This window comes from Tachyglossus aculeatus, chromosome 1, assembly GCF_015852505.1.
Source record: "Tachyglossus aculeatus isolate mTacAcu1 chromosome 1, mTacAcu1.pri, whole genome shotgun sequence".
Taxonomy (NCBI): domain Eukaryota; kingdom Metazoa; phylum Chordata; class Mammalia; order Monotremata; family Tachyglossidae; genus Tachyglossus; species Tachyglossus aculeatus.
In genome coordinates this window covers 165,725,328-165,753,003 of record NC_052066.1, presented here as the reverse complement: position 1 = coordinate 165,753,003, position 27,676 = coordinate 165,725,328, and the positions used below count along the sequence as shown (strand labels likewise).

Here is a 27,676-nt window from a genome sequence, read left to right as displayed (position 1 = left end):
GCAGCGTTCACTACCTCAAAACTGTGAGGAGTAAATACACAGAGAAAGAGCCTGAAAATTGAAAGGGCTTTAAGTAGCAAATAGTTCAAAACAGTATTTTGGCTTTTTATGCTTCTTTAGGCTATTATAGGCTGCCTTTTTTTTTTTACCATTTTTGGCTGTGTCACCTGAAAGAAGGCACTGAGTGCTTATAAAAGCAATGAAAGAATACCGAACAATCTGAAATCTTTTGAAATTCTGACCAGCTGAAACTTCCAAGAGAAGTATGATAAACTATTAAAATTATCTTGCTTTTGATCATTACGATTGGAAGAACACAAAGGTTTGAGAAGCCATGTGGCCTGGAGAAGCAGAGTGGCTAATGGATAATGAATGCACTGATCTGGGAGGCAGAGGACTTGAGTTCTAATTTTGGCCCTGCCACTTGTCTGCTGTGTGACCTCAGACAGGTCACTTAACTTCTCTGTGTCTCAGTTATCTGCAAAATGGGGATTAAGACTGTGAGCTACAAGTGGGACAGGGGCTCTGTCGAAAATGATTATCTTGTATCTACCCTAGCACCTAGTACAGTGCCTCGCACATGATAAACACTTAACAAATACCATTAAAAAAAATTGGAAATGTTGGTTGATGGGATTTGTCACTCTACCCATCAAAAGCATTGTTCTCAGTAATGGCGGCACTTCCCTGGGAAGCTGTTAGCAATGCATTAACTCTGAGACTACCAAGATGTTAAATACTTAGTACAGTGCTTTGAACACAGTTTGCACTCAATAAAAATGATTGAATGAATGAGGAGCTGAACCACAGGTCTAACCCCATTCTTTTAAAAAGCCACACCAGGAGAGACACTGCTCGTATACTTCAGGTCAGAGAAGTCACGTGGCCTAGTGGAAAAAACATGGAATTGGGAGTCAGGAGACCTGGGTTCTAATCCTGGCTCTTCCACTTGCCTGCTGTATGATCACGGGCAAGTCATTTATCTTCTTGGTGTCTCAGTTTCCTCACTGGTAAAATGGGGATTCATTGTCAGTCCTTCTTTCCCTTTTAGGCTATGAGTCCTGTGGGTTGGATCTGATTGTATCTACCCTAGTATTCAGCCTAGTGCTTGGAGTATAATAAGGACTTAATACCACAATTATTTTTATTATTTCTTTAGCTGCCAAACCCAGATTTTCCTTCAATTTACAAGGAAAATACAAACAGTATGGATTATGAGAATTAAAAGCAACCTCTCCTTACCGCTGCTCTCTGGTAACAAAATAATCCATGGTGGTGCTGAAAGTCTACTTGGGATCGCCATCTGGGGAGAGGCAGAGGAGTTCACCTTTGGCCAGAGGTAAACTTTGACCAGGGAAGGCTAGAGAAGGGATGTGATGTGGAACCAGACTGTCGCATGGATAGCCAAAAAACTGTTTATGGGCACTACGGCTAGCACTTTCATTTGGGTAACTGCAGGCAGCAACTGAGAGGCTCAATCAGTGGTATTTACTGAGCCCTTACTGTGTGCTGAGATCCTGTAGTAAGCACTTGGGAGAGTACAAGAAAAGAGAACTCGAGTGGATCCTGGTTCATGTTTGCAGTGGTCGTGGAGAGCCTTAGTCGTGTTCCGGATGATACAGGAGTTTAGAGCAAAAGTCAGTTCAGGATTCTGAAAAGTCCCATGGTTCCCCAGACTACCTGGGAAACGCTGACAAATGAGAAGGAAGAGAACTGGCAAAAAGCTCCAACATGGTTGTCCTCTACCTGTCAATAGATCAATCGATCAGTCGATCATATTCATTGAATGCTTACAGTGGGGAGAGCACTCTACTAAGCACTTAAAGGATCGATGGTATTTACTGAGCACTTGCTGTGTGCAGAGCACTGTACTAAATGCTTGGGAAAGTCCAATACAATAGAATGTTCCATTCCCAGTGTGCCACTCGGATGGTGTTTTTGGGATTGTGAAAGACTTGGCCAAGGGAGGCATTGAAAAGTCCCATGACAGCATAAGCAGCGTGGTTTAGTGGAAAGAGCATGGGCTTGGGAGTCAAAGGTCGTAGGTTCTAATTCCAGCTCTGCTACTTGTCTGTGACTCAGTTACCTCATCTGTAAAATGGGGATTAAAACTGTGAGCCCCACGTGGGACAACCTGATAACCTGGTATCTACCCCAGCACTTAGAACAGTGTTTGGCACATAGTATGCGCTTAATAAATACCATTATTATTATTATTATTATTGGACAGGGTCAACAAACAGGGCATTTAGCAACTTCATACTACATTTCCTCGGAACCAGGATATTGTTATTGTAACATTAGGGCAGTCCCATCTGGCCTGGGATGTTGGCACCTCTAGGGTGATGTGACCCACTATATCTTCCAAGAAATGTTCATCTTTTTCTTCCTTCCCTGTAAATTCCTGGTGGGCAGGGAACATGACTACCAACTCTGTGTGCTCTTCGAAGTACTTAGTCTAGTGCTCTGTACACAGTCAGTGGTCAATAAATACAAATGATTGATTGAGAGGCCTAACCTAATTTGGATTTTAAAAATGAAAAATGAACCTTTTCAGAGAGTCTATTTGAAGGGGGAGAGGAAGCTGGGTTAAGGAGACGGCCACTTGGGCTGAAGTTTTAATAACAATTATGTATTTGTTAAGTACTTACTATGTGACTGTACTAAACATGATGGGTAAGAGGCCTAAAGTGGCTTTTCCATACACCAAACGGGAACTATTGAATGACAACCCATTCACCTTTTTTGAGGAAAACAAATAACACTGACCTCTCCCAATGAAGGACCGAAGATCTCTGATACAGTGAGACTGTCTTTCCCGTAACTTGGATCTATAGCTGTTATTCATACCCCAACACAGACAGAGGTTAAATCCAAACACAATTTTCTTTTCCTTTGATTACTTCTCTAACATGCTAACAATCTGATCTAATTTCAACCAATCTCCCATTGCCTGCCCTTCACCACTTCTACCCACTGTGACACAGAGAGTTCAATCGCAGTTATCCCAGGAACATTTCTGATGTGGACATGAAAACTCAGTGAGCAGGGGCCGCCCGCTATTTTACAATGACCAGTGTCAATGCCTCACAACACTTGAGTTGCTAAATATTTCAATTTAAATGATGGAGTAACAAGAGACAGGTTTGGGAGCCAGCAAGCTGCAATGGGCTAGCCCATCTTATTAGTCCTCCCTAATCGAGACAGAAGAAGTTTGGGATTCAATGTCTTGAAACCTCAAACCTTTGCTTTTGGGAAACCATACGACGGATCGAAAAATCCTGGAAAAGAAAGATTCCCGACAATGAAGTGAGAGACGCCTCTTTTTCTGATTTTACTTGTTGCTATACCACACTGAAAGGCAACTGGAGTAGAGGCAAGCCTAAATGCCCACAAAAACCAGGAAATCCACCGAAATGCAGGTGCGATTCATAATCCAACGCCGACCAACCAATCACCATGGCCGACACGACAGGGGCTGTGAGGGTGAGAGTCCAAGCCAGGGTCACAAGATGGTCCTGCTAGGCAGAGAGATTCCCACACTATAGGTAGGCCTTTGGGCCTCAGCAAAGGAATGATTCCCGGGTCAGGGTCCCACACAATGGGACTTCTTTCACTGCACCCCACACTCCTTGGGGTTTTCTGTGTCTTCTCCCTCGAGATCCTGGGTTAACCGTTTTTTCTGCTCAATCTCCACCTACCGAGAAAAGGTACAAGGAAACATAATCATGAAAAAGAGGAAAGGAAAAAGGACATGAAACCACATTTCGGAGGTGCTTCCCTATCCTGAGGAACTTACCAACTGGTCAGGTGGTAGTGAGTTGAATATTTTTTCAGCGTGGCTCTTCTGGAATATATCAATCAACTGATGGCATTTATTGAGTGCTTACTGTATGCAGAACACTGTACTAAGTACATGGGACAGTACAATAGCATTGTTGGAAGACAAGATCCCTGCCCACAGTGAGCTTACAATCTAGTGGAAGTGCATACAATCTAGCTCATTTCCTCCTTTCTCCATCTTCCCTCATCATCATCATCATTAATGGTATTTGTTGAATGCTTATTGTGCACTGAGAACTGTACTAAGTGCTTGGGAGAGTACAGTACTTAGAAGAGTAGACACATTCCCTGCCCACAGTGAGTTTACAATCTAGAGGGACTCTGCTCCTTCCTCTCCTCTTCCCCTCCAAGAAAAAGTTAAATTCTGGAACCCCAAATGGGCAGTTAACACCACATTAACACGAAAACAAAATGTGGTGTAGTTGGGTGACCTAGTCAATGAACTCAAGCCCAATTACTGCTTAAAATGTATAAATGTCTGTGCAGGAAGATGACGTTTTTGATGGTGAGATGGCATCTGAGTGTGCGAGCATTATTGTGAAACAATCTTTTGCAAATTGCACTCACTAAAATAAGGTAGGTGAAGATTTCTGGCCCCTTGTCATCCAAGGTGAGGTGGTTAACCTTCAGTTAGGGTGTTCCGATACCTCAGAAGCTGGCCAAGACACTGCCATCTCTCCCTTAATAAGAGACCAGAATGAGACTTACCTATGTTTCATCAATCATTCAATCAATGGTATTTACTCAGTGCTTACTATGTGCAGAGCACTGTACTAAGCACATGGGAGAGTACAATACAATGGAGTTAGCCAACACATTCCCTGCCTTCAACAAGCTCATACTCCACAGGACGAGCTGGATTCAGTTTCAGATTGAGGGAAGGGAATGCCCTCAACTAGCTAACAAGGATGGTTTCTGGGGTCTGAGTCATGCTTGCCACCCGTTCTCCTTTGCCCAGTGTCCCCTGGGATGAAGGTGGCACCATCCTGAAGCCCTTAGATGTCTGTCCCCTTTACCATTGAACTTGCTGGAGTCTGTTCTTTCATGTTGTTTTATATTTTTACTATTCCATCTACCCTATTGTGTCTGTCGCCAAACCCTTCCCCACCTGATTTTTAGATTGTTTGGCTCCCGGAGGGCAACATGCTGTGTCCTACTCTGATTAGGGTATTTTTTCTCACTGCTTAGTATAGTGCACTGCACACAGTAAGCACTTAATACTACTTGGGAAGCAGCATGGCGAATAGGATAGGGCATGGGCCTGGGAGCCAGAAGGTCATGGGTTCTAATCCAGGCTCCACCACTTGTCTGCTGTGTGACCTTGGGTAAGTCACTTCACTTCTCTGGTTCTCAGTTCCCTCATCTGAAAAATGGGGATTAAAACTGTGAGCCCCATGTAAGACAGGGACTGTGTCCAACCTAATTTCCTTGTATCCTCCCCAGCACCCAGCACCCAATACAGTGCCTGGCACACAGTAAGCGCGTAACAAGAGAAGCAGCGTGGCTCAGTGGAAAGAGCGTGGGCTTGGGATCCAGAGGTCATGGGTTCTAATCCTGGCTCTGCCATTTATCAGCTGTGTGCCTTTGGGCAAGTCACTTAACTTCTCTGTGCCTCAGTTACCTTATCTGGAAAATGGGGATTAAGACTGTGAGTCCCTTGTGGGACAACCTGATTACCTTGTATCTCCCCCAGCACTTAGAACAGTGCTTGGCACAGAGTAAATGCCTAACAAATACCAAAATTATTATTATTATTAACAAATACTACAATTATTATTATTATTATTACTACTACTAGCACCAACTGAGAGACAGCTGGAAGGAAGAGTGGAAGCTCATTTTGGGCAAGGAATGGTTCTGCTAATTCTGCTGCACTGTACTCTCCCAAGCACTTAATACGGTGCTCTGCACATAGTAAGTGCTCAATAAATACGACTGATTGACCGACTGGACGCATTCCATGGCCATTAACCGAATATCCCCATAAGACCCATGAGCAGCAGATTCTGCTCTATCTTTATCCAGCTCTTCAACCATTGTTGGGTCACCATTTCCCGGATATGCTCTTTCTTCCCCAACCAAATGGCCACTACCCTGATTCAGGCATAAATTGTCTCCCAACTCAGCAACTGTGTCAGCCTCTTCATTGCCCACCCCTGGCCTCCAATCTTTCCCTTCTCCGGTCTAAACCTCAAACTACTACCCACATCATTAAAAAAAACACAACCCCTTATTCCTGACACTTCTCCCCACTCCTCTGGTAGTTACCCAAGCAGCAGAAATTCTGGAGCATCAGCTTTAAGGCACTCAATCAATAACTCTCATTCCCGCTTATCCACTCTCTCCTCCCACTACACCCCAACTTGCATGCATCGCTCCTCTCAAGATAACCTTCTCACTTTGCCTTGTTTCCATGTCTCTTACTTCTGATCTCTGCCTGGAACTTCATTCCTCTTCAACTCCACCAGTCCACAGTTCTCCCTATCTTCAAATCCCTGTTAAAATCACATCTCTGAACTGTAGGTTTGTGATGGGCAGGGAATGTGTCTGATAATTCTGTGGTATTGTACTCTTCCAAGTGCTTAGTACAGTGTTCTGCACATAGTATGTGTTCAATAAATATGATTTAATGATTAATCTCCTTGAGCAGCCTTCCCAAATTCAGTTTTCTTCACTCCAGGTCACAAATCCCAATGACTACCTCAGCACGTCTGCACCAACTACAAACTTATGCACTCACGCCCCCATGACCCTATAGCCCTTCCGTACATATTGACTTACGAACCCAATTTTAAAGTGCTTATTCATCTTCATAGCCATTTTTCCTTTCTCTTCTTCTTTCTGTAAGTTATCCTTACTAACCTGTAAAGCACTGAGCTCAGGGACCATTTCTTCTAAATCTGTTTCACTCTCCCAAGCCAGCTCTGCCATTTATCTACTGTGTGACCTTGGGCAAGACACTTAACTTCTCTGTGCCTCAGTTACATCATCTGTAAAATGGGGAGTAAGGCTGTGAGCCTCATGTGGGGCATGGACTGTGTTGAACCTGATTAGCTTGTATCTACTCCAGTGCTTAGTACAGTCCCTGGCATATAGTAAGCGCTTAACAAATCCGTTCCCCCTTCTAGACTGTGAGCCCGTTGTTGGGTAGGGACTGTCTCTCTTTGTTGCCACATTGTACTTTCCAAGCACTTAGTACAGTGCTCTGCACACAGTAAGCGCTCAATAATATGACTGAATGAATGCATATACTCTCTACAGGATTCTGTTTATAGTAAGTACTTAATAAATCCTATTAACTGATGGACTGATGTGGTGCTCAGGTTGACTTTGGGAAAAGTTGGTGTTGGGGGAGGTCTTTTCTGCTTGCAGAACCAATTAGAAAAGTAAAAAAAAAAAAACGGGCAAAAGGAAACAAACTCCAAAGCAACAGATGTGGAAACATAAACTAAAATGGGGGAAGGAAAAATAAGAAGCCCGTTTAAGAATTAGCCTTCCTTTTAAGATAAGTAGCTCTACATATCCCAATACATATTCCAGAGACTGGAAACCCGTAGTTTAAAATTGAATGAATCACCCCAAAGTCATTTATGAAATCAGTATTCCAAGGTTAAAGCCCTTGGAATACAGAAAGGAAACACTTTTAGTGACATGTTTCTTTTCAGGTCAAAGGTCAAGGACCACACTCAGACAAACATGTAACTCCTGAAGGGGCATAAGCACCCAGAGTCTCAATTTCCTGGCATCCTCTTGCAAGGAGTCAACCAACCAAACAACCAGTGGTATTTACTGAGTGCTTACTATGTACAGGACACTGCACTAAGCGCTTGAGAGAGTACAACAGAGTTGGTAGATGCGTTCCCTGCCCATTAAGAGCTTACAGTCTAGCCTAGTCACACATCTGTCAGTATTAAGGACTGGGCTAGGCTTCTGACGATGCTGTGATTTGGTTTTGATTTAAATCAACAACAACAAAAAGAAATAGAGGAACACAGAATACAATGTTTCTTTGGAAGATAAATAGCATTTTATGTCCCATGCCAACATTCAGGTTTGCAGGGAAAAGTTAGGGTTGGGTGAGTTTTTCACTTAAATAATTCCCTCTAGACCATAAGCTCCTTGTGGGCAGGGCATGTATCAACCAACTCTGTTGTGTTGTACTCTCCCAAGTGCTTAGTACAGTGCTCTGCACACAGTAAGTGCTCAATAAATGCCAATGATCAATTGATTAAGTGGTAGCCTGACTTTTATGATTTAAAGTCTCACCTTTCCCTCTCCCACATGGATGCCAACTTGATGGGGATGATGGGAGTCATCATTTCCAGGACTTCCAGATGAGGAGGTGGCGCTTCATTCATCCCATGTCTCTGACAAAAGACAGGAACCTCCAAAGGGGACTGAAGAGATTTCCAAATGGGCTTTCAGGACATATCAGCCCTTCAAAGCCTGTCTGCCTCTACCAAGTTCCTCAGTCACTCAATCGTATTTATTGAGTGCTTACTGTGTGTACAGCACTGTACTAAGCGCTTATCCTATTTGCCTCCTTTTTGCTTCATGCTCACATGAAAACTTGATCTCCTATGATCTCTTCTCAACCCTTCCAGGATAAAACAAACAAACAAACAGGGCAGAACTCTGGAAGGACATTTTATCTAAGTTGTCTAAGATGTCTCTATTGACACATCAATCTACCCAAGTCACTGTATATCATTATCAGTGGTATTTATCGAGCTCTTACTATGAACAGAGCACTGTACTAAGTGCTTGGAAGAGTACGATACACCAGAGTTGTCCGACATGGTCCCATACCTGTTCTAATCCCACGAAGAGATGCAACAATTCTGCCCTCTGCATGCCTCAGTGTCCCAGTGACCTTTAGGGCTAAAGCTCAGTACCTTTCTTGTGCTCCAGTTCTGTGTCCCAGGATGCCAACTCCTTATCTTTTCATTGAAAAATTTGGATCAAATTAAAAATGAAAATTTCAGGTGCACCGCATGCTTAAACTTGCTGACTATGACTATGTCCTAGTTTTTGTGTCACAAACTGTTCTGCTGGACAAACGTCTGAATTAAAGGACTCTGCTTTGCCTGCATAATCGTAATTATGTTAAATATTCGAGCATAAAGGCAAGAAAATCGAGTATTTGGCCAGACTGGAAACTAGTTTTTACTGTTCCACCAGAGGGAGCCCTTGACCAAGTTTTTATACAATAGTAAAAGCAACTACATTTCTCCAGGTGACACTTTCTTGAAGTCTCCTGTTAGATTTCAAAAGTGCATCAATCCCTTTCTATAAAATCTCTTTCCTTCCTAAGTAGAACTGTGTGCAAAATCTGCACACAACATGAGTGACGGGACACAACAACTAGGAAGGTAATAATATTCTCCTGTGAAAGACTTCCCTAATTCCCAATACTTAACTTCTGCCCTTTGGAGCCGTTCATGGGGATTTTTAAAGTACTGTATCAGCAGCATTGCCCTGGTTTCTAGGCTGGTCATTGGTCCAATTTTTAAAAAAATTTTTAAAGGTATTTGTGCATACATAAAATTGTGCTTACTTATTTGTGCATAGTAAGTGTTTACTATGTGCCAGGCACTGTACTAAACGCTGGGGTAGATAGTCATTGTTACTTAATGCTTACTGTGTTCAGAGCACTGTACTAAATGCCTGGGGGAGTACAATATAGTAATAAACAGACACATTCCCTGCGCATAATGAGCTTTCAGTCTAGAGACAAGCTTAGGATAATGAGGTTGGACACAGTCCATGTCCCACATGGGACTCAAAGTCTTAATCCCCATTTTACAGGTGAGGTAATTGAGGCACAGAGAAGTGAAATGATTTGCCCAAGGTCACACAATAGAAATGTAGCAGAGATGGGATTAGAACCCAGGTCCTCTGACTCCCAGGGAGTTGTCCCCTGCTAAAAGAAAGAACTCTCCTTTTAGCAGCTCCAGAAGGAGCTAGGTGATTCTACAATCTCCTCCATTTTTACACAGCCTGCCCCTGGCATTAGTACCTTGTGTCTTTACCCTTTTAGGTGGTCATCGTTTTTCTTCTGAGGGCTGGGTCCTGAAGTGCCCCTGGCATTCACAACTTGTTTAATCAATCAAACAATCGTATAATATTATTGAGTGCCTCCTGTGTTCAGAGCACTGTACTAAGAGCATTGGAAAGTACAATATAACAGAGTTGGCATATGTGATCTCTGCCCACAAGGAGCTTACAGTGTAGGTGGAAAGACAGACATTAAAATACATTACAGATAGGGGAATTGGCAGAATATAAGTGCTGTGGGGCTGGGGTGAGTATACTTGATCCCTACTAAACTGAATTTAGTGACTTTGGGCAAGTCACTAAACTTCTCTGTGCCTCATTTGCCTCAGCTGTAAAATGGGGATTAAGACTGTGAGCTCCACATGGGACATCCTGATTACCTTGTATCTACCCCAGCATTTAGAACAGTGCTTGGCACATAGTAAGTGATTAACAAATACCATCATCATTATAGAGAAGCAGCGTGGCTCAGTGGAAAGAGCACGGGCTTTGAAGTCAGAGGTCATGGGTTCAAATTCCAGCTCTGCCAATTGTCAGCTGTGTGACTTTGGGCAAGTCACTTAACTTCTCTGTGCCTTAGTTAACCTCATCTGTAAAATGGGGATTAAGACTGTGAGCCCCCCGTGGGACAACCTGATCACCTTGTCACCTCCCCAGTGCTTAGAACAGTGCTTTGCACATAGTAAGCACTTAATAAATGCCATCATTATTATTATATTATGAATTCTTTATTTATATTAATGCCTGTATTCCCTGCTGGGCTGTAAACTCGTGGGTGGGGAATGGGTCTACAAACTCTGAAGCAGCATGACCTAGTGGTTAAAGTGCGAGCCTGAGAGTCAAAAGGACCGAGGTTCTAAACCCAGCTCTGCCACTTCTCTGCTGTGTGACTCTGGGCAAGTCACTTAACTTCTCTGGGCTTCAGTTAGGTAACTGAAAATGGGGATTAAGACTGTGAGCCCCCATGAGGGCCAGGGACTATGTCCAACTGGATTACCTTATATCCAGTGCTTAGAACAGTACTTGCATATTCATTCATTCAGTCAATTGTATTTATTGAGTGCATACTGTGCGCAAAGCATTGTACTAAGCACTTGGGAGAGTACAATACAACAATAAGCAGACACATTCCCTCGCAACAATGAGTTTACCATCCATCGGGGGGGGGGGGGGCTGAGGGGGGAGGGGGAAGTAAGCGCTTAACAAATACCATTAAAAAACCCAACTCAGTTGTACTCTCCCAAGCTCTGCACACAATCAGTGCTCAATAAATACCACTGATGATGATGCTCAGCAATGGCTTACCAAATGGGTGAGGGCCAAGCGCTCAATCAGTTATATTTATTGAGCACTTACCGTGTGCAGAGCATGGTACTAAGAGCTTGGAAGAGTACGCTTTAACAACACTGGTAGACGTGTTCCTGCCCACAAGGAATTTACAATCTAGATAATGATGCCTGCTGAGGCTGAGATTTCAGAGATATCTTTTCTGTATGCACAGGCTGTACCTGCTCTCCTTACCAGCTCTTTGTGCAATGTGTGCCTCCAAGCACAACGAGACTGGGAGAGAGAATGGGGACATCTCAGTGCAAACCATCATCACCACTGCAAAAACAACCTGAGCGTATGTCCTGCTGATGGGAACATATACCTTCTCATTTCTAATCAATCAATCAATGGTATTCATTGTGCACTTACTGTGTTCAGAGCACTGTATTAAGACTTGGGAGAGTGCAATACAAAGAATTAGTAGAGACGCTCCCTAATCACTGGTGCCCGAGCAATGCTCACCCCAAATGGCCAGGGACCTGAAAAAGCCTAAATGGACAGAGGAGGCAATTGTGTAAGAGAGTCTCTCTCAAAAGCGCTCATACATGGATACAATCTAATGGTCGGTAATGCCATCTTCCAACAACAAGACAATGCTCTCATCCTTCAGGTGCAGGCAGCGCCAGACCTTCCTCCCAGGCCTCGGTCGTGAGGGGTGGGGCTCTCGGCTTTTTCTCAGAACCTTCTAAGGATGGCTAAGTCATCAGGATTCCCAGATTTCTAGGAACTGCTCCCAAGAGGCCCTGGCTGGTCTAGAGACCTCCTCCCCAAGGTGTTAACAGGGAGCTTTTCTGGTTATTGGGATCCAGTTCCTTAGCTGTCTACCAACACTATTATTCAGTACTCTCCCAAGTGCTTAGTACAGTGCTCTGCACACAGTAAGTACTCAATAAATACCATTGATGGACTGACTGATTGATTAGCTGGTCAGAATGTAACTTGTTTCTCCTCTCTTTAGACAATGGGCAAAATGTTTTCTCCAAACACATATACACATACATTCCTCCAACACACAAGTGGGATATAGCAGCTCCTAGACCAATTTAAACTGAACTTTTTATAATGACCGGTTTCTTCTCAGTATTGCACAGACATTTTATAGAATAGGGTCCCTGCCCTACCCTTCCTTTTCCATTTTTTCTGCTGTTAACATCCTTTTACCTCTGTTTTTGGTCTTGTCTCATGCACACCAGAAGGAGCCAATAAGTTCAGGTGAAATTTAAGACCCTGATTCATATCGCTTAACCCCACAGCAACAATCTGATTCTTTTTGGCATTTACCTTTCCCATTCCTCCTCTTTGCATCTTCAAATAATGGCAATGATAATAATAATAATGAAAATAATAATTGTGGTCTTGTTAAGTGCTCACTATGGGCCAAACACTGTCCTAAGTGCTGGGGTAGATACAAGATAATCAGATTCCACATGGAGCTCATAGTCTAAGTAGGAGGGAGATCAGATATTGAATCCCCATTTTGCAGATGAGGTAACTGAGGCTCAGAGAAGTTAACTGACTTGCCCAAGGTCACACAGCAGATAGATGGCAGAGTAGGGATTATTAATACTACTACTACTAATAATAACAATTATTATTATTATTGTTATGGTATTTATTAAGTGCTTACTATGTGCCAGGTACTGTACTAAGCACTGGGATGGATAAAAGCAAATCCGGTTGGACACATTCTCTGTCCCACATGGGGCTCACAGTCTCAAAACTCATTTTACAGATGAGGTAACTGAGGCCCAGGGAAGTGAAGTTTCTTGCTCGAGGTCACAGAGCAGAAAAGTGGCGGAGTGGGATTAGAACCCAGATCTTCTGACTTCCAGACCCGTGCTCTTTTCCACTAAGCCACACTGCTCCCCAGAGAAGAAGAGCTAAAGACAATTTCCTCACAGAACCTCCAACATGCTCTAGTTCTTTTTCAGGGAACTTATTTTGTCTTCCTTCCTTGCCTTATCCTACTGGGCCCTAATCCCTCTTTCCTGCCCAAGAATATTAAATTCTGGGCTGCAGGGTGGCAGATTTCTCTCTCTGCTCATGAAAGCAAACAAAACCTTTCTACGTGGGACACTTTCCACCACTGCTAAGTCCTCTTAAGAGGTGAAAAACTAAACCCAGGTCAAGATCACCCCGCTACCCTGGCCAGCGCTAAGGTGGCCGTCTGCTTGGTCTACCTTGTAGCTGTAGTGGGCTGAATAGTTGACCCACTTCCTGACATCAGTCTTGTCCTCCACTGAGATGGATCTGACGGCGGCTTTGGAGGCCGACGTCGTGGGCATGGTGAACTCCACGTTCACGTGGCGGGCGAATACAGAAGGCACTTCTCGATCTGAGCCAAGTTCCAGGTGGCAGAAGAAGCAGTGAGGGTGGCCAGAAGCTGGTGGAAGAAAAATGCAAAATTACAGATCCAGGCACGAGATGTAGTGAGAAATGGGGTGGGGGTTGGGAGGTGGGAGGCATGGGAACAACCTTGAAGAAATGCATGAAAACCAACGGAGGGATGGAATTGTTCAGCACAGTAGGCAACTGTATGTATTTCTAGAGCACAGAACACTGAACTGAGGGCTTGTGTCAGCGGTAAGTCATGCTTTGTATGGCTCACACTACTTGCCGTAACACGATCTGATTACAGTAGTCTGGTTTCCAAGCAATAAAGCCCTCAGCCCCAAAACACCGAAGTCATCATCACACATGCTTGTGTTATGAAGGGCAAGGGATCTATAACATGCATATCGATGCACAGGGGTTGGGAGTTGGAAGAAAGCAATAAAAACAGATGGAAGCTACTGTCTCCCAGTAAAATACTGTCTCCCACTAAAATATCACCCATAACTCTGGAGCAAGAGATTAGGTTTTCTTAAATAGAGTTGGTTTTTTTATCCTACTTCTAAAGTGTTATATAAACACCAGAACTAACTTCATATTTAGCAAGTTATTTTTTTCCTTTCTCTTTTTAAATCATACATATGGTTTTAGAAACCATGAATAATTGTAACAATAATAACTGTAGCATTTGTTAAGCACTATGTGGCAAGCGCTCTACTAAGCGCTGCGGTGGATGCAAGCAAATTGGGTTGGGCAGAATTCCTGCCCCACATGGAGCTCACAGTCTTAATCCTCATTTTACAGATGAGGAGACTGAGGCACAGAGACATTAAGTGACTCATCCAAGCTCACAGAGCAGGAGCAAAGCAAAGCCAGGATTAGAACCCAGTTCCTCTGACTCCCAGGTCCATGTCCTTTCCATTAGGCTACACTGCTTCTTTCTGGATAGAACACAATCCGGTTATGGAAGAAATGTTTGTGTGTCCACAAAGCTTCTCCAAGAATGTCACTCCTGTGTTTCAAGAAATCTGAAGGTGTTTTCAAGTATGTACATATATGTGTGTGTGTGTGTGTGTGTGTGTATTTTAATGTGTATGTATATATGTATAAGTATGTACATATGTGCTAAATAGATGTATATACATATTTTCTCTGCAGAATGCATGTACGTGATTTGGTGATAATGGTAAAAGAAAACACAACAGCTGGGGGAGGCAGAGGAACAAAGGGTCTAGGCCTGAAAGGGGGCAAAAGCATCTAAGAAGACTATTCTGACTTGAAATAATAATTTTTGACCCAATTTTGCACAAGGCAAATCTAACTTGGGCATCAAATAGTCAGTTGCAGGATGAGCACTGTCAGGAATGATTTTTAGGGGACCTCAAAATCATCTCTAGGAGTCAGGCCACTAGTCCATATGATATTCAGTATTACAGGCTTTTTCAGCCCCCCGGTTTTTACTCCCTCCCCTGCCCATACACCCCCTTTGCCTCACTTTCCTCACTAAAGTCTCATCAATCAATCAAGCATAGTTTTTGAGCACTTACTGTGTGCAGAGCACTGTACTAAGCACTTGGGAGTGTATGTCAGAGTGGGTAGACAGGTTCCCTGACCACAACAAGTTTATTGTTTCCAGTGGCTAGGTACAGTGGCAGTGAGGTGAGAGGTGCAAAATGAAGCTCCCAGAATTCCTGATCAGAAGCTGTCAATTGGATAAATTCCAGACTCAGCCAGGAGACTCATGTAAAGGCACACAGAAAACTCACAATAAAGACCATTGACTGATTGACTGATGATAATCACATAGACTCAGCTCCAGGAATGCAAGGATTCTGGTGGATTTCAGTCCATCTGGAAATGGTACCTACAAACCCTTCTTTCTTGGGCTTGGAAACAAAACTGGAAGTCCCTGGATTGTTAAGAAATGTGTGTGTGTGTGTGTGTGTGTGTGTGTGTGTGTGTGTGTGTGTGTGTGTGTGTGTGTGTGTGTGTTTGGATGTGTCTATGTATATAACTTAGTGAACCAGAGTGGTATCATTAATTCAGTCAAGAAAATTAGTTTAAAAATTCATTTGCCTTATTAAAAGTCCATTAAGCAGTAAGGCTTGCATTGGCCTGGCTCTGATTCACCAGTGCTTCTCCTTCACCATCTTGTTTTTCCCAAATTAATTGACCGAGCGGAAACAAACAACTGCCTGGAACTCAGCCTTCTGGCCACGCAGATCCCACGAGGAACAAACAAATGGGCATCCAAAAAGCCAGCGAATGTATTTCTCTTAGACCAGTTAATAATCCCCATTTGGCCGAATGCCACCTCACCTTGTTGTTCATTATTTTCTTTAGGCTTGAGGGTCAGTCTTATTGAAATGACAGTGATTAAGGAGAAAAACTGAGCATGGACCCCTCTCTCACGACATTCCATGTCCCCGAGACACTGAATTCAAACCCAGCTGCCTTGAAAAGTTTGTATGTTGGATGGGTTGGCGAGAAGATTGTGGGTATTCAGTCTGGGTGCTGACAGAGGCATGTCATAGCCACTGGGTCAAGGATAAACAAGTGTTGAAGTTAATAATATGGGATCAGCCCAAAGTTATTTAACTAAGTTTCTTTGCGCAGAGGAAGAGTTGGAGACAGGCTAGCACCCCCCAGTCCCAAAGAAAACAATTCCTTTAACCCATCTGGGCAGGCCCTTAATTTCTGAGAGCATGCACACCCACTCCCCAAGGAACACAATACTTAGTGAAATATTTGTTTTGCTCTGTGTCACCAATTCAAACTATCTTCAGGGTGATTTGTGATGAGTACACACTTGTACTTCCCAAGAGCTTAGTACAGTGCTCTGCACACAGTAAGTGCTCAATAAATACGATTGATTAATATTTCAGTAAATCTTGGTAAATGTGAATGCAGTCTTTAGAGAGAAACCAAATTAAAGATAAAAACCATATAGTCCATTACTCAGAAAATGAATGACTCAGAATGCAATTTTACTGGGTGTTCCTCTCAATTTAATAACTCTTTTTGCAAAATACTTATAAACTGGGAGAACTACCATTACTATTTGCTTGACACTGATGCCTGTCTCCCCATGTAGGCTGTAAGCTCCACGTGGGCTGGGAACATATCTACCAACTATGTTGCAGTATACTCACCCAAGTGCAAGTGCTTACTACAGTGCTGTGCACACAGTAAGTGCTCAGTAACGACCACTGATTGACTGAGAAGTTTCTTGTGACTGTTGCCTCTTAGTTACATTTGCAGAGACTATGAAAATCCTAGTATCCTCAGAAGTCCAAGTTGCTACAGTGTAGTCTGGTGAATGAGCGCAAGAAATTCACCAAGGTGCACATAAATTTTCCATTTTTTAATTGTATTTGTTAAGTGCTTACTATGTGTCAAGCACTTTTCGAAGCACTGGGGTAGCTACAAGTTAGTCTGGTTGGACACAGTCCTGTCCCACATGGGGCTAACAGTCTAGCATTTTGCAGATGAAGAAACTGAGGCGCAGATAAGTTAGGTGACTTGCCCAAGGTCACACAGAAGGCAGGTGACGGAGCCAGGATTAGAACCCAGGTCCTCTTGATCTCAAGCCTGTGCTTTATTCACTAGGCCACACTGCTTCCTTTCCTTCCTCTATGATGGTCAGTGGCAGTGAAATGAATGGAATAAACAGTCTTTTCTACTCTGCCAATATAAATTACTATTTACTTGAATTAATGGCTATATCAAAGGCTGCTACTGCATACTCTCATGAATCAGATAATATAGCACATTTAAATATAGTAGAAAGCTGATTATCTGAACCTTGAATACCAAAATTCATCCTGAGATAATATGAATGTTTAGTGTTTGTTACGCTCTTATTATTTGTCAAACCCTGGGGTAGATTCAGGATAATCAGACCCGACACAATGATAATGGTGGTATTGTTAGGTGCTTACTCTGTACCAAGCACTGTACCAAGCATTGGGGTCGATAGAAGATAATCAGATTGGACAGAGGGCCTGTCCCCTCATGGGGCTCACAGTCTAAGAGGAGGGAAAGCAGGTAATAAATTCCAATTCAGTAGATGAGGAAACTAAGGCACAGAGAAATTAAGTGACTTGCCCAAGGTCACACTGAGGTAGGTAGTGGAGTCAAGATTAGAACCCAGGTTCTCTGACTCCCAGGCCCAGGCTCTTTCCACTAAATTATGCTGCTTCTTTAATGCCTGTCACACGTGGATCTCACTGTCTGAAGGGGAGAGAACAGATCTTAAATCCCCATTTAATGGATGATGAAACCAAGACAAGTGGTGGAGCTGGGATTAGAACCCAAGTCTTTTTGATTCCCAGGCCTGGGTTCCATGCCACACTGCCACTAGACCATGCTGCTTCACAATTTGGGATGGCCTGGGAGTCAAAAGGACCTAGGTTCTAATTCCAGGCCTGCCACTTGTCTGCTGTGTAAACTTATGGCAGACACTTAACTTCTCTGTGCTTCAGTTACCTCATCTGTAAAATGGGGACTACAACTGTGAGTCCCATGTGGAACATGAACTGTGTCCAAACTGATAAACGTGGATCTACCCCAGCACTTAGAACAGAGCTTGACACTAAGTGCTTAACAAATAATTTCTTCCCTTTACCCTCATATGGTCTCTAACAATTTAAACTAGGATCCCCTTGTATCAGTTTGTACCACCTCTACATTAACCAGAAACTCCAAACCACTGGCTTTAGAGTACTCAAACACCTTGCCCCCTCCTACCTCACCTCACTGTTTTCTTACTGCAGCCCAGCATGCCCACTTACTCCTTTATTGCCAATCTACTCACTGAACCTCCAGCTCACCTATCTCGCTGCTGACTTCTCACCCATGTTCTGCCTCTGGCCTGAAATGCTCTCCCTCTTCATATTTGATAGATAGTTACTCTCCCCACCTTTAAAAATTTATTGAAGGCACGTCTCTTCTGTGATTAAGTCCTCATTTTCTCTTCTTCCACTGCCCATGCTAGGAATGGAATGGGTATGACCCTGTCTTGACTTTCCCTTCCACAGCTGAGACTGGTAGAGTACTAAAACTCTCCAGGTGGGGACCTGAGAGGGGACTAAGCACTTGGGAGCGTACAGTACAACAGTTAGTAGATATGTTTCCTGTCCACATAGAGCATGGGCCTGGGAGTCAGAAGGTCATGGGGTCTACTCCCGGCTTCACCCCTTGTCTGCTGTGTGACCTTGGGCAAGTCACTTCATTTCTCTGTGCCTCAAGTTTACCTCATCTGTAAAATGGGGATTAAGACTGTTAGCCCCAAGTGGGAAATGGACTATGGCCAACCCAATTTGATTGTAACCACCCCAGCACTTAGTTCAGTGTCTGGCACATAGTAAGCGCTAAACAAGCTCACCATTATTAAGGTGTTACCTCATCTGTAAAATGGGGATTAAGACTGTGAGCTCCCGTGGGACAACCTGATCACCTTGTAACCTCTCCAGTGCTTAGAACAGTGCTTTGCACATAGTAAGCGCTTAATAAATGCCATCATTATTATTATACAGCCTACAAGGGGAGACAGACATTAAAATAAATTATGGCTACTCCTTATCATTGGCTTTAAAGCACTCAATCAGCTCTCCCCCTCCTACCTCACCTCAGTAAACTCCTATGCCGGGCTGCTGACCCTTTTCCCTCATCCTCCTCATAGCCTGGAACTCCCTCCCCCTCCACATACACCAGACAACCCCCTCACTCCCTCTTCCAAATCTTACTGAGGTCACATCTCCTCCAAGAGGCCCTCCCCAATTACTCCCTCTTTTCCCTGGCTCCTGCTCCCTTCTGAATTGTCTATGCAGCTGGATCTCTGACCTTTGGGCATTTGAAATTCAATCCACCCTCAGCCCCAAAACACTTATATACTTATCTATAAATTATATATTATAAATTATTTATCGATATTAATGTGTGTCTCCCCCTCTAGACTGTAAGCTCATTGTGGGCAGGGAATGTGCCTGCCAACTATACTGTACTGTACTCTCCCCAAGCATTAAGTACAATGCTCTGCACATATAAGCACTCTCAATAAATACCACTGATGATGAAGATGATGATCCATAAATTCTGGGTTGTGGGTTGAGGTTGGGGTGAATACAAAGGGTTTAAAGGCTACAAATCCAAGTTCACAGGTGACACAAAAGGGAGAGGTAGTAGGGGAAATGAGGACTTAGATGTGGAAGTCCTCTTGAAGGAAATGTGATTTTAATAAGTCTTCTGATGTGGGTAGAGTGATCGTCTGTCACATATGAAAGGGAAGGAAGTCCCAGGCCTGAGGCAGGATGTGGGTGAAGGGTCAGCAATGAGATAGGTGAGATTGAGTGAGTAAGTTGGCGTTAGGGGAATGAAGTGAGTGTGCTTGATTGTAGTAGGGAATCAAGGAGGTAAGTTAGGAGGGGGTAAGGAAGTTGAATGCTTTAAATTCTATGGTAAGGAGTTTCTGTTTGATGCTGAGGTAGATGGACAACCACTGGAGATTCTTCAGGAGCAGGGAAATATGGACTGAACCGTTTTTTAGAAAAATGAACAATGCAGCAGAGTAAAGTATGGACTGGAGTGGGGAGAGGCAGGAAACAGGGAGGTCAGCAAGGAGGCTGGTACATTAATCAAGCCAGGATAAGAAAAGTGCTTGGATCAGCATAGAAGCAGTTTGGATGTAGAGGGAAGGAAAGATTTTAGCAATGTCATGAAGGTAAAACTAACAGGATTTGGCAACAGATTAAATAAGTGGGTTGAAAGAGAGAGATGAGTTGAGCATAATGCCAAGGTTTTGGGCTTGTGAGTCAGGGAGGATGTTATTAGTGCTGTCTACAGTGATGGGAAAGTCATGGGGAGGACAAAGTTTAGGTGTGAAGATAAGGAGTTCTGTTAAGTTTGAAGTGTCACCTGGACATCCAAATAGAAATTTCCTGAAGGCAAGAGGAAATGTGAGAATGCAGAGGAGACAGCTTAGGCCGCCCGCCATCACACCGCGCGGCCTTGCTGCTCCCGGAAGGATCCTCTCCTCAGAGCGCCGCCATTGACGCCCGGGACTCCGTTCCCGAGAGGCCCGCCCACCCACCCGCCATCTCAGCGCCCCCACGGACGCCCCCCCCCTGCTTCCACCCCCCCACTTAGGAGGCCTTCCGTTAAGTGCCCCTCATCCCCCCCTTCCAGGTCCGGTCCTAACTGACTTCCCCCCCGCCCCCAGGTAAAAAGCCCTCGTTAGCACCATGTTACATTAACGACAACCTCTTTCACACCTCCTCAGCCCTCCCATGCTAGTTGACTGTTCGCTCCCCTCCCCAGGTATCTCTGCTCCCTGACCCCCCTTAACTGGCCCACTCCACTCCAGCTCTTAATAGTTTGTATCTGCTCTCTGTGACATCATTATCTGCCAATTCTATTATTGCCATAGCATATTGATTGCTTAACTATACCCTGTGATGATGCCATCGCCTACTTTTATCATTGCTACTGTTTTATTGCTTCTGCATCTCAATTGTTAACCTCCCGCTGTACTGTCACTCGCCCTGCTGACCTCACCATGAACTTTCAGTTCCCTTGCTCCCAACTGCCATTCCCATTCCTCACCTTCCCCTTCCCCTCTCCCACCCAGCTGTTTCCCTCCCTCTCACCCACCAAGACCACTCCCCCTCACCCCCTAACAAGGATTCCTCTGTACCAGCGCAGGTCCTCCGCTCCTCCCTCCCGACCCCCTCCCTCCCCTTCTCCCCACCCCCACCCCATCCCAGTTCTCCTTTCCCATCGCCACCCCCCTTCCCACTCTCCCCGCCCAGGCCCCCGCCAACTCATCCCAATCCAAACCCTCCCCACCCCTCGCACCCTTCCCCCTCCCTCCCCACCCTCGACAGCTGCTGCCAAGTGTGGCCTCTGGAACCCCTGCTCCGTTTTAAGTAAGATCCCTTTCATCCTGGACCTTTTCCTTTCCAGTTCTCTACTCCTCCTCGCCCTAACTGAAACATAGCTGTCTCCGGACGACACGGTCTCTTCTGCTGCTCTCTGCAGTGCAGGCCTCTTCTTCTCCCACTCCCCCAGACTCACCGGAAAAGGAGGAGGTGTCGGTTTCCTTCTCGCCCCCCAATGTCGCTTTCGCACTATCCCTCCTCCCCCTTCCCTTTCCTTCCCTTCCTTTGAAGCCCACATTATTCGCCACTACCACCCCCTCCAGATTCTTGTAGCCGTCATCTACCGCCCTCCCGGCCCCACTTCCAACTTCTTTAACGACTTTGACCCCTTCCTCACCTTCCTTCTCTCCTTCTCCATGCCCACTCTGATCCTTGGAGACTTCAATATCCACATGGGTATCCCTAACGACTCCTCTGCCGCCCGCCTTCTATCTGTCCTTGACGCTGCCAACCTCTTCCTCCACCCCACCTCACCCACTCACCAACTTGGTCATACCCTCGACCTCATCATCTCCTACCGCTGCACTGTGTCCACCCTCACGAACTCTGAAATCCCTCTCTCTGATCATAATCTTCTCACCTGCCTCCTCACTCACACTCCTTTCCCCTGTAAATCCGTATTACTCCCTCACAGAGATCTCCGCTCTCTGGACCCCACCCATCTTTCGGAGCGCCTCACACCCCACCTCGCCGCCCTCTCCTCTCTACCCAGTCTTGATGATCAGATTACTGCTCTCAACTCTACCCTTTCTACTCAGCTAGACTCACTCGCTCCCCTTTCCCTTCGCCGCTCTCGCACCACTAACCCACAGCCCTGAATCACTGCCACTGTCTGCCTCCTTCGCTCTTATGCTCGAGCTGCCGAACGCTGCTGGCGAAAGTCTAAACACCATGCCAACCTCTTTCACTTCAAGTTTATCCTTTCCTGCCTTAACTCAGCCCTCTCTTCTGCCAGACAAAACTATTTCTCCTCCCTTATTGATACCCATGCCCATCACCCCCGCCAGCTCTTCCGTACATTCAACTCCCTTCTCAGGCCCCCGGTTCCTCCCCCTCCTCCTTCCCTCACCCCCAACGATCTGGCCTCCTACTTCATTAACAAAATTAAATCCATCAGGTCCGACCTCCCCAAAGTCTCTTCCCCCCTTTCTCCAACCCCCCGGCTCTCAACACTCTCTGCTACTCTCCCATCCTTCCCAGCGGTATCCTCAGAGGAACTCTCCTCCCTCCTCTCAAGTGCTACTCCGGCCACCTGTGCTTCTGACCCCATTCCCTCTCATCTTATGAAATCTCTCGCTCCATCCCTTCTCTCCTCCTTAACTTCCATCTTCAACCACTCACTCTCCACTGGTTCCTTCCCCTCTGCCTTCAAACATGCCCATGTCTCTCCCATCCTAAGAAAACCCTCTCTTGACCCCACCTCACCTTCTAGTTATCATCCCATATCCCTCCTACCATTCCTTTCCAAACTCCTTGAACGAGTTGTCTACACGCGCTGCCTAGAATTCCTCAACAACAACTCTCTCCTCGACCCCCTCCAGTCTGGCTTCCGTCCCCTTCATTCCACGGAAACTGCCCTCTCAAAGGTCACCAATGACCTCCTGCTTGCCAAATCCAACGGCTCATACTCTGTCCTAATCCTCCTCGACCTCTCAGCTGCCTTTGACACTGTGGACCACCCCCTTCTCCTCAACACGCTATCTGACCTTGGCTTCACAGACTCCGTCCTCTCCTGGTTCTCCTCTTATCTCTCCGGCCGTTCTTTCTCAGTCTCTTTTGCAGGCTCCTCCTCCCCCTCCCATCCTCTTACTGTGGGGGTTCCCCAAGGTTCAGTGCTTGGTCCCCTTCTGTTCTCAATCTACACTCACTCCCTTGGTGACCTCATTCGCTCCCACGGCTTCAACTATCATCTCTACGCTGATGACACCCAGATCTACATCTCTGCCCCTGCTCTCTCCCCCTCCCTCCAGGCTCGCATTTCCTCCTGCCTTCAGGACATCTCCATCTGGATGTCTGCCCGCCACCTAAAGCTCAACATGTCGAAGACTGAGCTCCTTGTCTTCCCTCCCAAACCCTGCCCTCTCCCTGACTTTCCCATCTCTGTTGACGGCACTACCATCCTTCCTGTCTCACAAGCCCGCAACCTTGGTGTCATCCTCGACTCCGCTCTCTCATTCACCCCTCACATCCAAGCCGTCACCAAAACCTGCCGGTCTCAGCTCCGCAACATTGCCAAGATCCGCCCTTTCCTCTCCATCCAAACTGCTACCCTGCTCATTCAAGCTCTCATCCTATCCCGTCTGGACTACTGCACCAGCCTTCTCTCTGATCTCCCATCCTCGTGTCTCTCTCCACTTCAATCCATACTTCATGCTGCTGCCCGGATTATCTTTGTCCAGAAACGCTCTGGGCATATTACTCCCCTCCTCAAAAACCTCCAATGGCTACCAATCAATCTGCGCATCAGGCAGAAACTCCTCACCCTGGGCTTCAAGGCTGTCCATCACCTCGCCCCCCTCCTACCTCACCTCCCTTCTCTCCTTCTACTGCCCAGCCCGCACCCTCCGCTCCTCCACCGCTAATCTCCTCACTGTACCTCGTTCTCGCCTGTCCCGCCATCGACCCCTGGCCCACGTCATCCCCCGGGCCTGGAATGCCAAGCTAGCTCTCTTCCTCCCTTCAAGGCCCTGCTGAGAGCTCACCTCCTCCAGGAGGCCTTCCCAGACTGAGCCCCTTCCTTCCTCTCCCCCTCGTCCCCCTCTCCATCCCCCCATCTTACCTCCTTCCCTTCCCCACAGCACCTGTATATATGTATATATGGTTGCACATATTTATTACTCTGTTTATTTATTTATTTATTTATTTTACTTGTACATTTCTATCCTATTTATTTTATTTTGTTGGTATGTTTGGTTTTGTTCTCTGTCTCCCCCTTTTAGATTGTGAGCCCACTGTTGGGTAGGGACTGTCTCTATGTGTTGCCACTTTGTACTTCCCAAGCTCTTAGTACAGTGCTCTGCACATAGTAAGTGCTCAATAAATACGATTGATTGATTGATTGATTGATTGATTGGAGATAGATTTGGGAATCATCCATATTGAAATGGTAGTTTAAGCCATAGGAGTGCATGAATTCTCCAAGGGAGTGGAATTAAACGGAGAATACAATGGAACCCACAACTGAGCCTTCGAGGGAAGGGTTCTTCCCTCTATTTAGAGGGTGAGAAGGCAGGGAGAAGCCTGCTAAAGAAACTTATAATGAGCGGCGGTAGAGATAGAAGAACCAGGAGAGTACAGCATCAGTGAAGCTAAGTGTTTCCAGCACTTTACTAGATTCTGGGTTAGTTACAAGATAATCAGATCAGACACAGTCCCTTGTTCCACATGGGGTTCACAGTCTAAGTAGGAAGGAGTATACATATTGATTTCCCATTTTACAGATGAGAAAACTGAAGCCCAGAGAAGTTAGGTGACTTGCCCAGGTTCACATAGCAGGCAAGTGGCAGGGCTGGTTTTAGAACTCAGGTCCTCCAACTCCTAGGCCTAAGCTCTTTATCCCTAGGTCATGCTGCTTCCCACTCTCACCAACCTTATTTCCTTATTCCCAAATCTTCCACCACAAGAATAAAACCTTGAGGGCAGATATTTTTCTTACATCCATTTTATCCTCCTACATCATCACCTTGTTACAGGCCATGAGGTACACACTTCCTCTGTCTCACCCACCCTCTCACCCACCCTTTCTCACTGGACTCAATAGCATCAGATCCGATTTTAATTTACTCAAGCTCCTGAAAACCACTGTCCTTCAGTCAGTCAATCGTATTTATTGAACGCTTACTGTGTGTAGAGCACTGTACTAAACACTTGGGAGAGTACAATATAACAAAAGACAGATATATTCCCTGCTCACAATGAGCTCACAGTCTAGAGGGGGTGACAAACGTTAATATAAATAAATAAATTACAGATATGTACACCAGTCAGGGCTGATACTTTATTAAATAGAGAAGAACATGAAGCAATTACTAGGTTGTTCAAGACAGAAGCTCAACAGATCTCCCAAGAGGAAGAAAGACAAAATGAACTGGTATCCACAGTCCCATGGGGAGGAAAAACAACCCACAGTAAAATAGTCTGTAGAGCATGGATTTATTCATCTACCTTTACATTTCTGTCTGTCAGCCTGTGCTCTCAGCATATATAATATGATGACTTTTAAAGCTGTGGCCATCTTGTTAGACCTCTGCCACTGAGATAAAATCATCAGTACCATGCCTGCTGACAGAGAACATCAAGCCAAAAACATAGCGAAAGAGCAGAAATGTTCCCAGAATAACTGTCATCTAAACTAGTCCTGGCAATCAGTTCTTTCAAAGGTGAATGAGATTAAGTGGCTGGGTACAGCCATATTAATGAGATCAAAATAGAATCAGAGCCTGGACATGAGCATTGCTCACAGGGCAGTCACATAATGTGGAGTATTTGGAATGCCAATATGATGATGGACCAGAAGAGAGACATGCTATGGGCACACACTGCACTTTTTAGCCACTAATGAATCAATCTATCCATCGTATTTTTTTAGGATTTACTGTGTGCAAAGCATTGGACTAATTGCTTGGGAGAGTATAATGTAATGACGTACCCCTGTAAATTGTTTCCGGTCAATCTCCCTAGAAAGTCAAGATTTTCAAGCACCTCCAAAGGTTGCCCATCGATATTTGCATCAAGCAGGAATTTCTCTCCTGAGAACTCAAGGCACTCCATCAAGTCTCTCCTCCTAACTATCCCCCTCCTCTCTTACTACAACCCAGCCTGTGCATTTTGCTCCTTTAATACAATCCTATTCAGTGCCTCACTCTTTTCCTTCACAAAGCCAACCCCTTACTCACACCCTCCCTCCCTCTTTCTATCTAGCAGACCACTCCTTTCCCCAGCTTCAAACCCCTATTAAAATCACATTTCTTCCAGGAAGCCTTCCCTGACTAAGCTCTCATCTCTTCACCATATTCCTCTCTCTACTGCATCACTGATGGACTTAATAATAATAACAATTGTAATTATGTTATTTGCTAAGCGCTTACTACGTGCCAGGCACAGTACTAAGTGCTGAGGTGGATACAAGCAAATTGGGTTGGGCACAGTCCCTGTCCCGCATAGGGCACACAATCTTTATCCCCATTTTATAGATGAGGTAACTGAGGCACAGAGACGTGAAATGTACCCAAAACTACACAGCAGACAAGTGGTGGAGTCAGGATTAGAATCCACGACCTTCTGACTCACAGGTCCGTTCTCTATCCACCAGACCAGGTTGCTTCCCTAAGGACTTTGAACTTGTTGAGGGCAGGGAATGTGTCTATCAACTCTGTTGTATTGTACTCTCCCAAACGCTTAGTACAGTGTTCTGCCCACAATAAGTGCTCAATAAATATATTGATAATGATGACTTATGGTGCTCACCCCAACCTCTGTCCCTACAGCAATATTCTTATACTTGGTTGCTTCCCCTACCTGTAATTCATTTTAACATCTGCTAGACTGTAAGCTTCTTGAGGGCAGGGATGGTGTCTTCCCATCCTATGATACCCTTCCAAGTGCATAGTACAGTGCTCTGAACAGACTAAGTGCTCAATAAAGGACAGTGATTGACTGATAATCTTTATCTATTGGCTCCAAAGCAGAATCTCATGTGATTAAGAAGAAGCATGGCTTAGTGGAAAGAGCATGGGCTTGGGAGTCAGAGGACGTGGGTTCTAATCCTGGCTCCACCATTTGTCTGCTGTGACCTTGGGTAAGTCACTTAACTTCTCTGTGCCTCAGTTACCTTATCTGTAAAATGGGGATTAAGACTGTGAGCACCACATGGGACAACCTGATTACCTTGTATTTACCCCAGTGCTTAGAACAGTGCTTGGCACATAGTAAGCACTTAACAAATACCATAATTATTAATTATTATTATATCACCCAAGTCTGTCCCAGAGAAGAAAATATTCCCCACTGGTTCTGGAAACCTTGTCCTTAGCAATTTCCTTCCCTTAAGAAAAGCAAACATTTCCAGCAACATCTCGTGCATCAGGATTTGTGATCCAATGTTTTTGACCCCTTGAAGAATCACTTCACTCTTCTAATTCCAACCCTCTTGTCAACAGACTGTCCCTCAATTTCATCTA

At 45.0% G+C, this 27,676-nt stretch overlaps 1 protein-coding gene across 2 annotated transcripts in view; it reads right to left on the bottom strand.

Moving 5' to 3' along the window:
- Window positions 1-2,517: 2,517 nt before the first annotated feature.
- Window positions 2,518-27,676, bottom strand: part of STON2 (stonin 2) — a 166,183-nt gene continuing 141,024 nt past the window's right edge. For both annotated transcript variants that reach the window (XM_038751709.1, XM_038751718.1), the window contains 2 exons: window positions 13,410-13,612; window positions 2,518-3,697 (listed from right to left, as the gene is read on the bottom strand). In XM_038751709.1, the coding sequence (XP_038607637.1) occupies window positions 3,614-3,697; window positions 13,410-13,612 (287 nt within the window). In that variant the 3' untranslated portion in view covers window positions 2,518-3,613. The remainder of the gene's footprint in view (window positions 3,698-13,409; window positions 13,613-27,676) is intronic.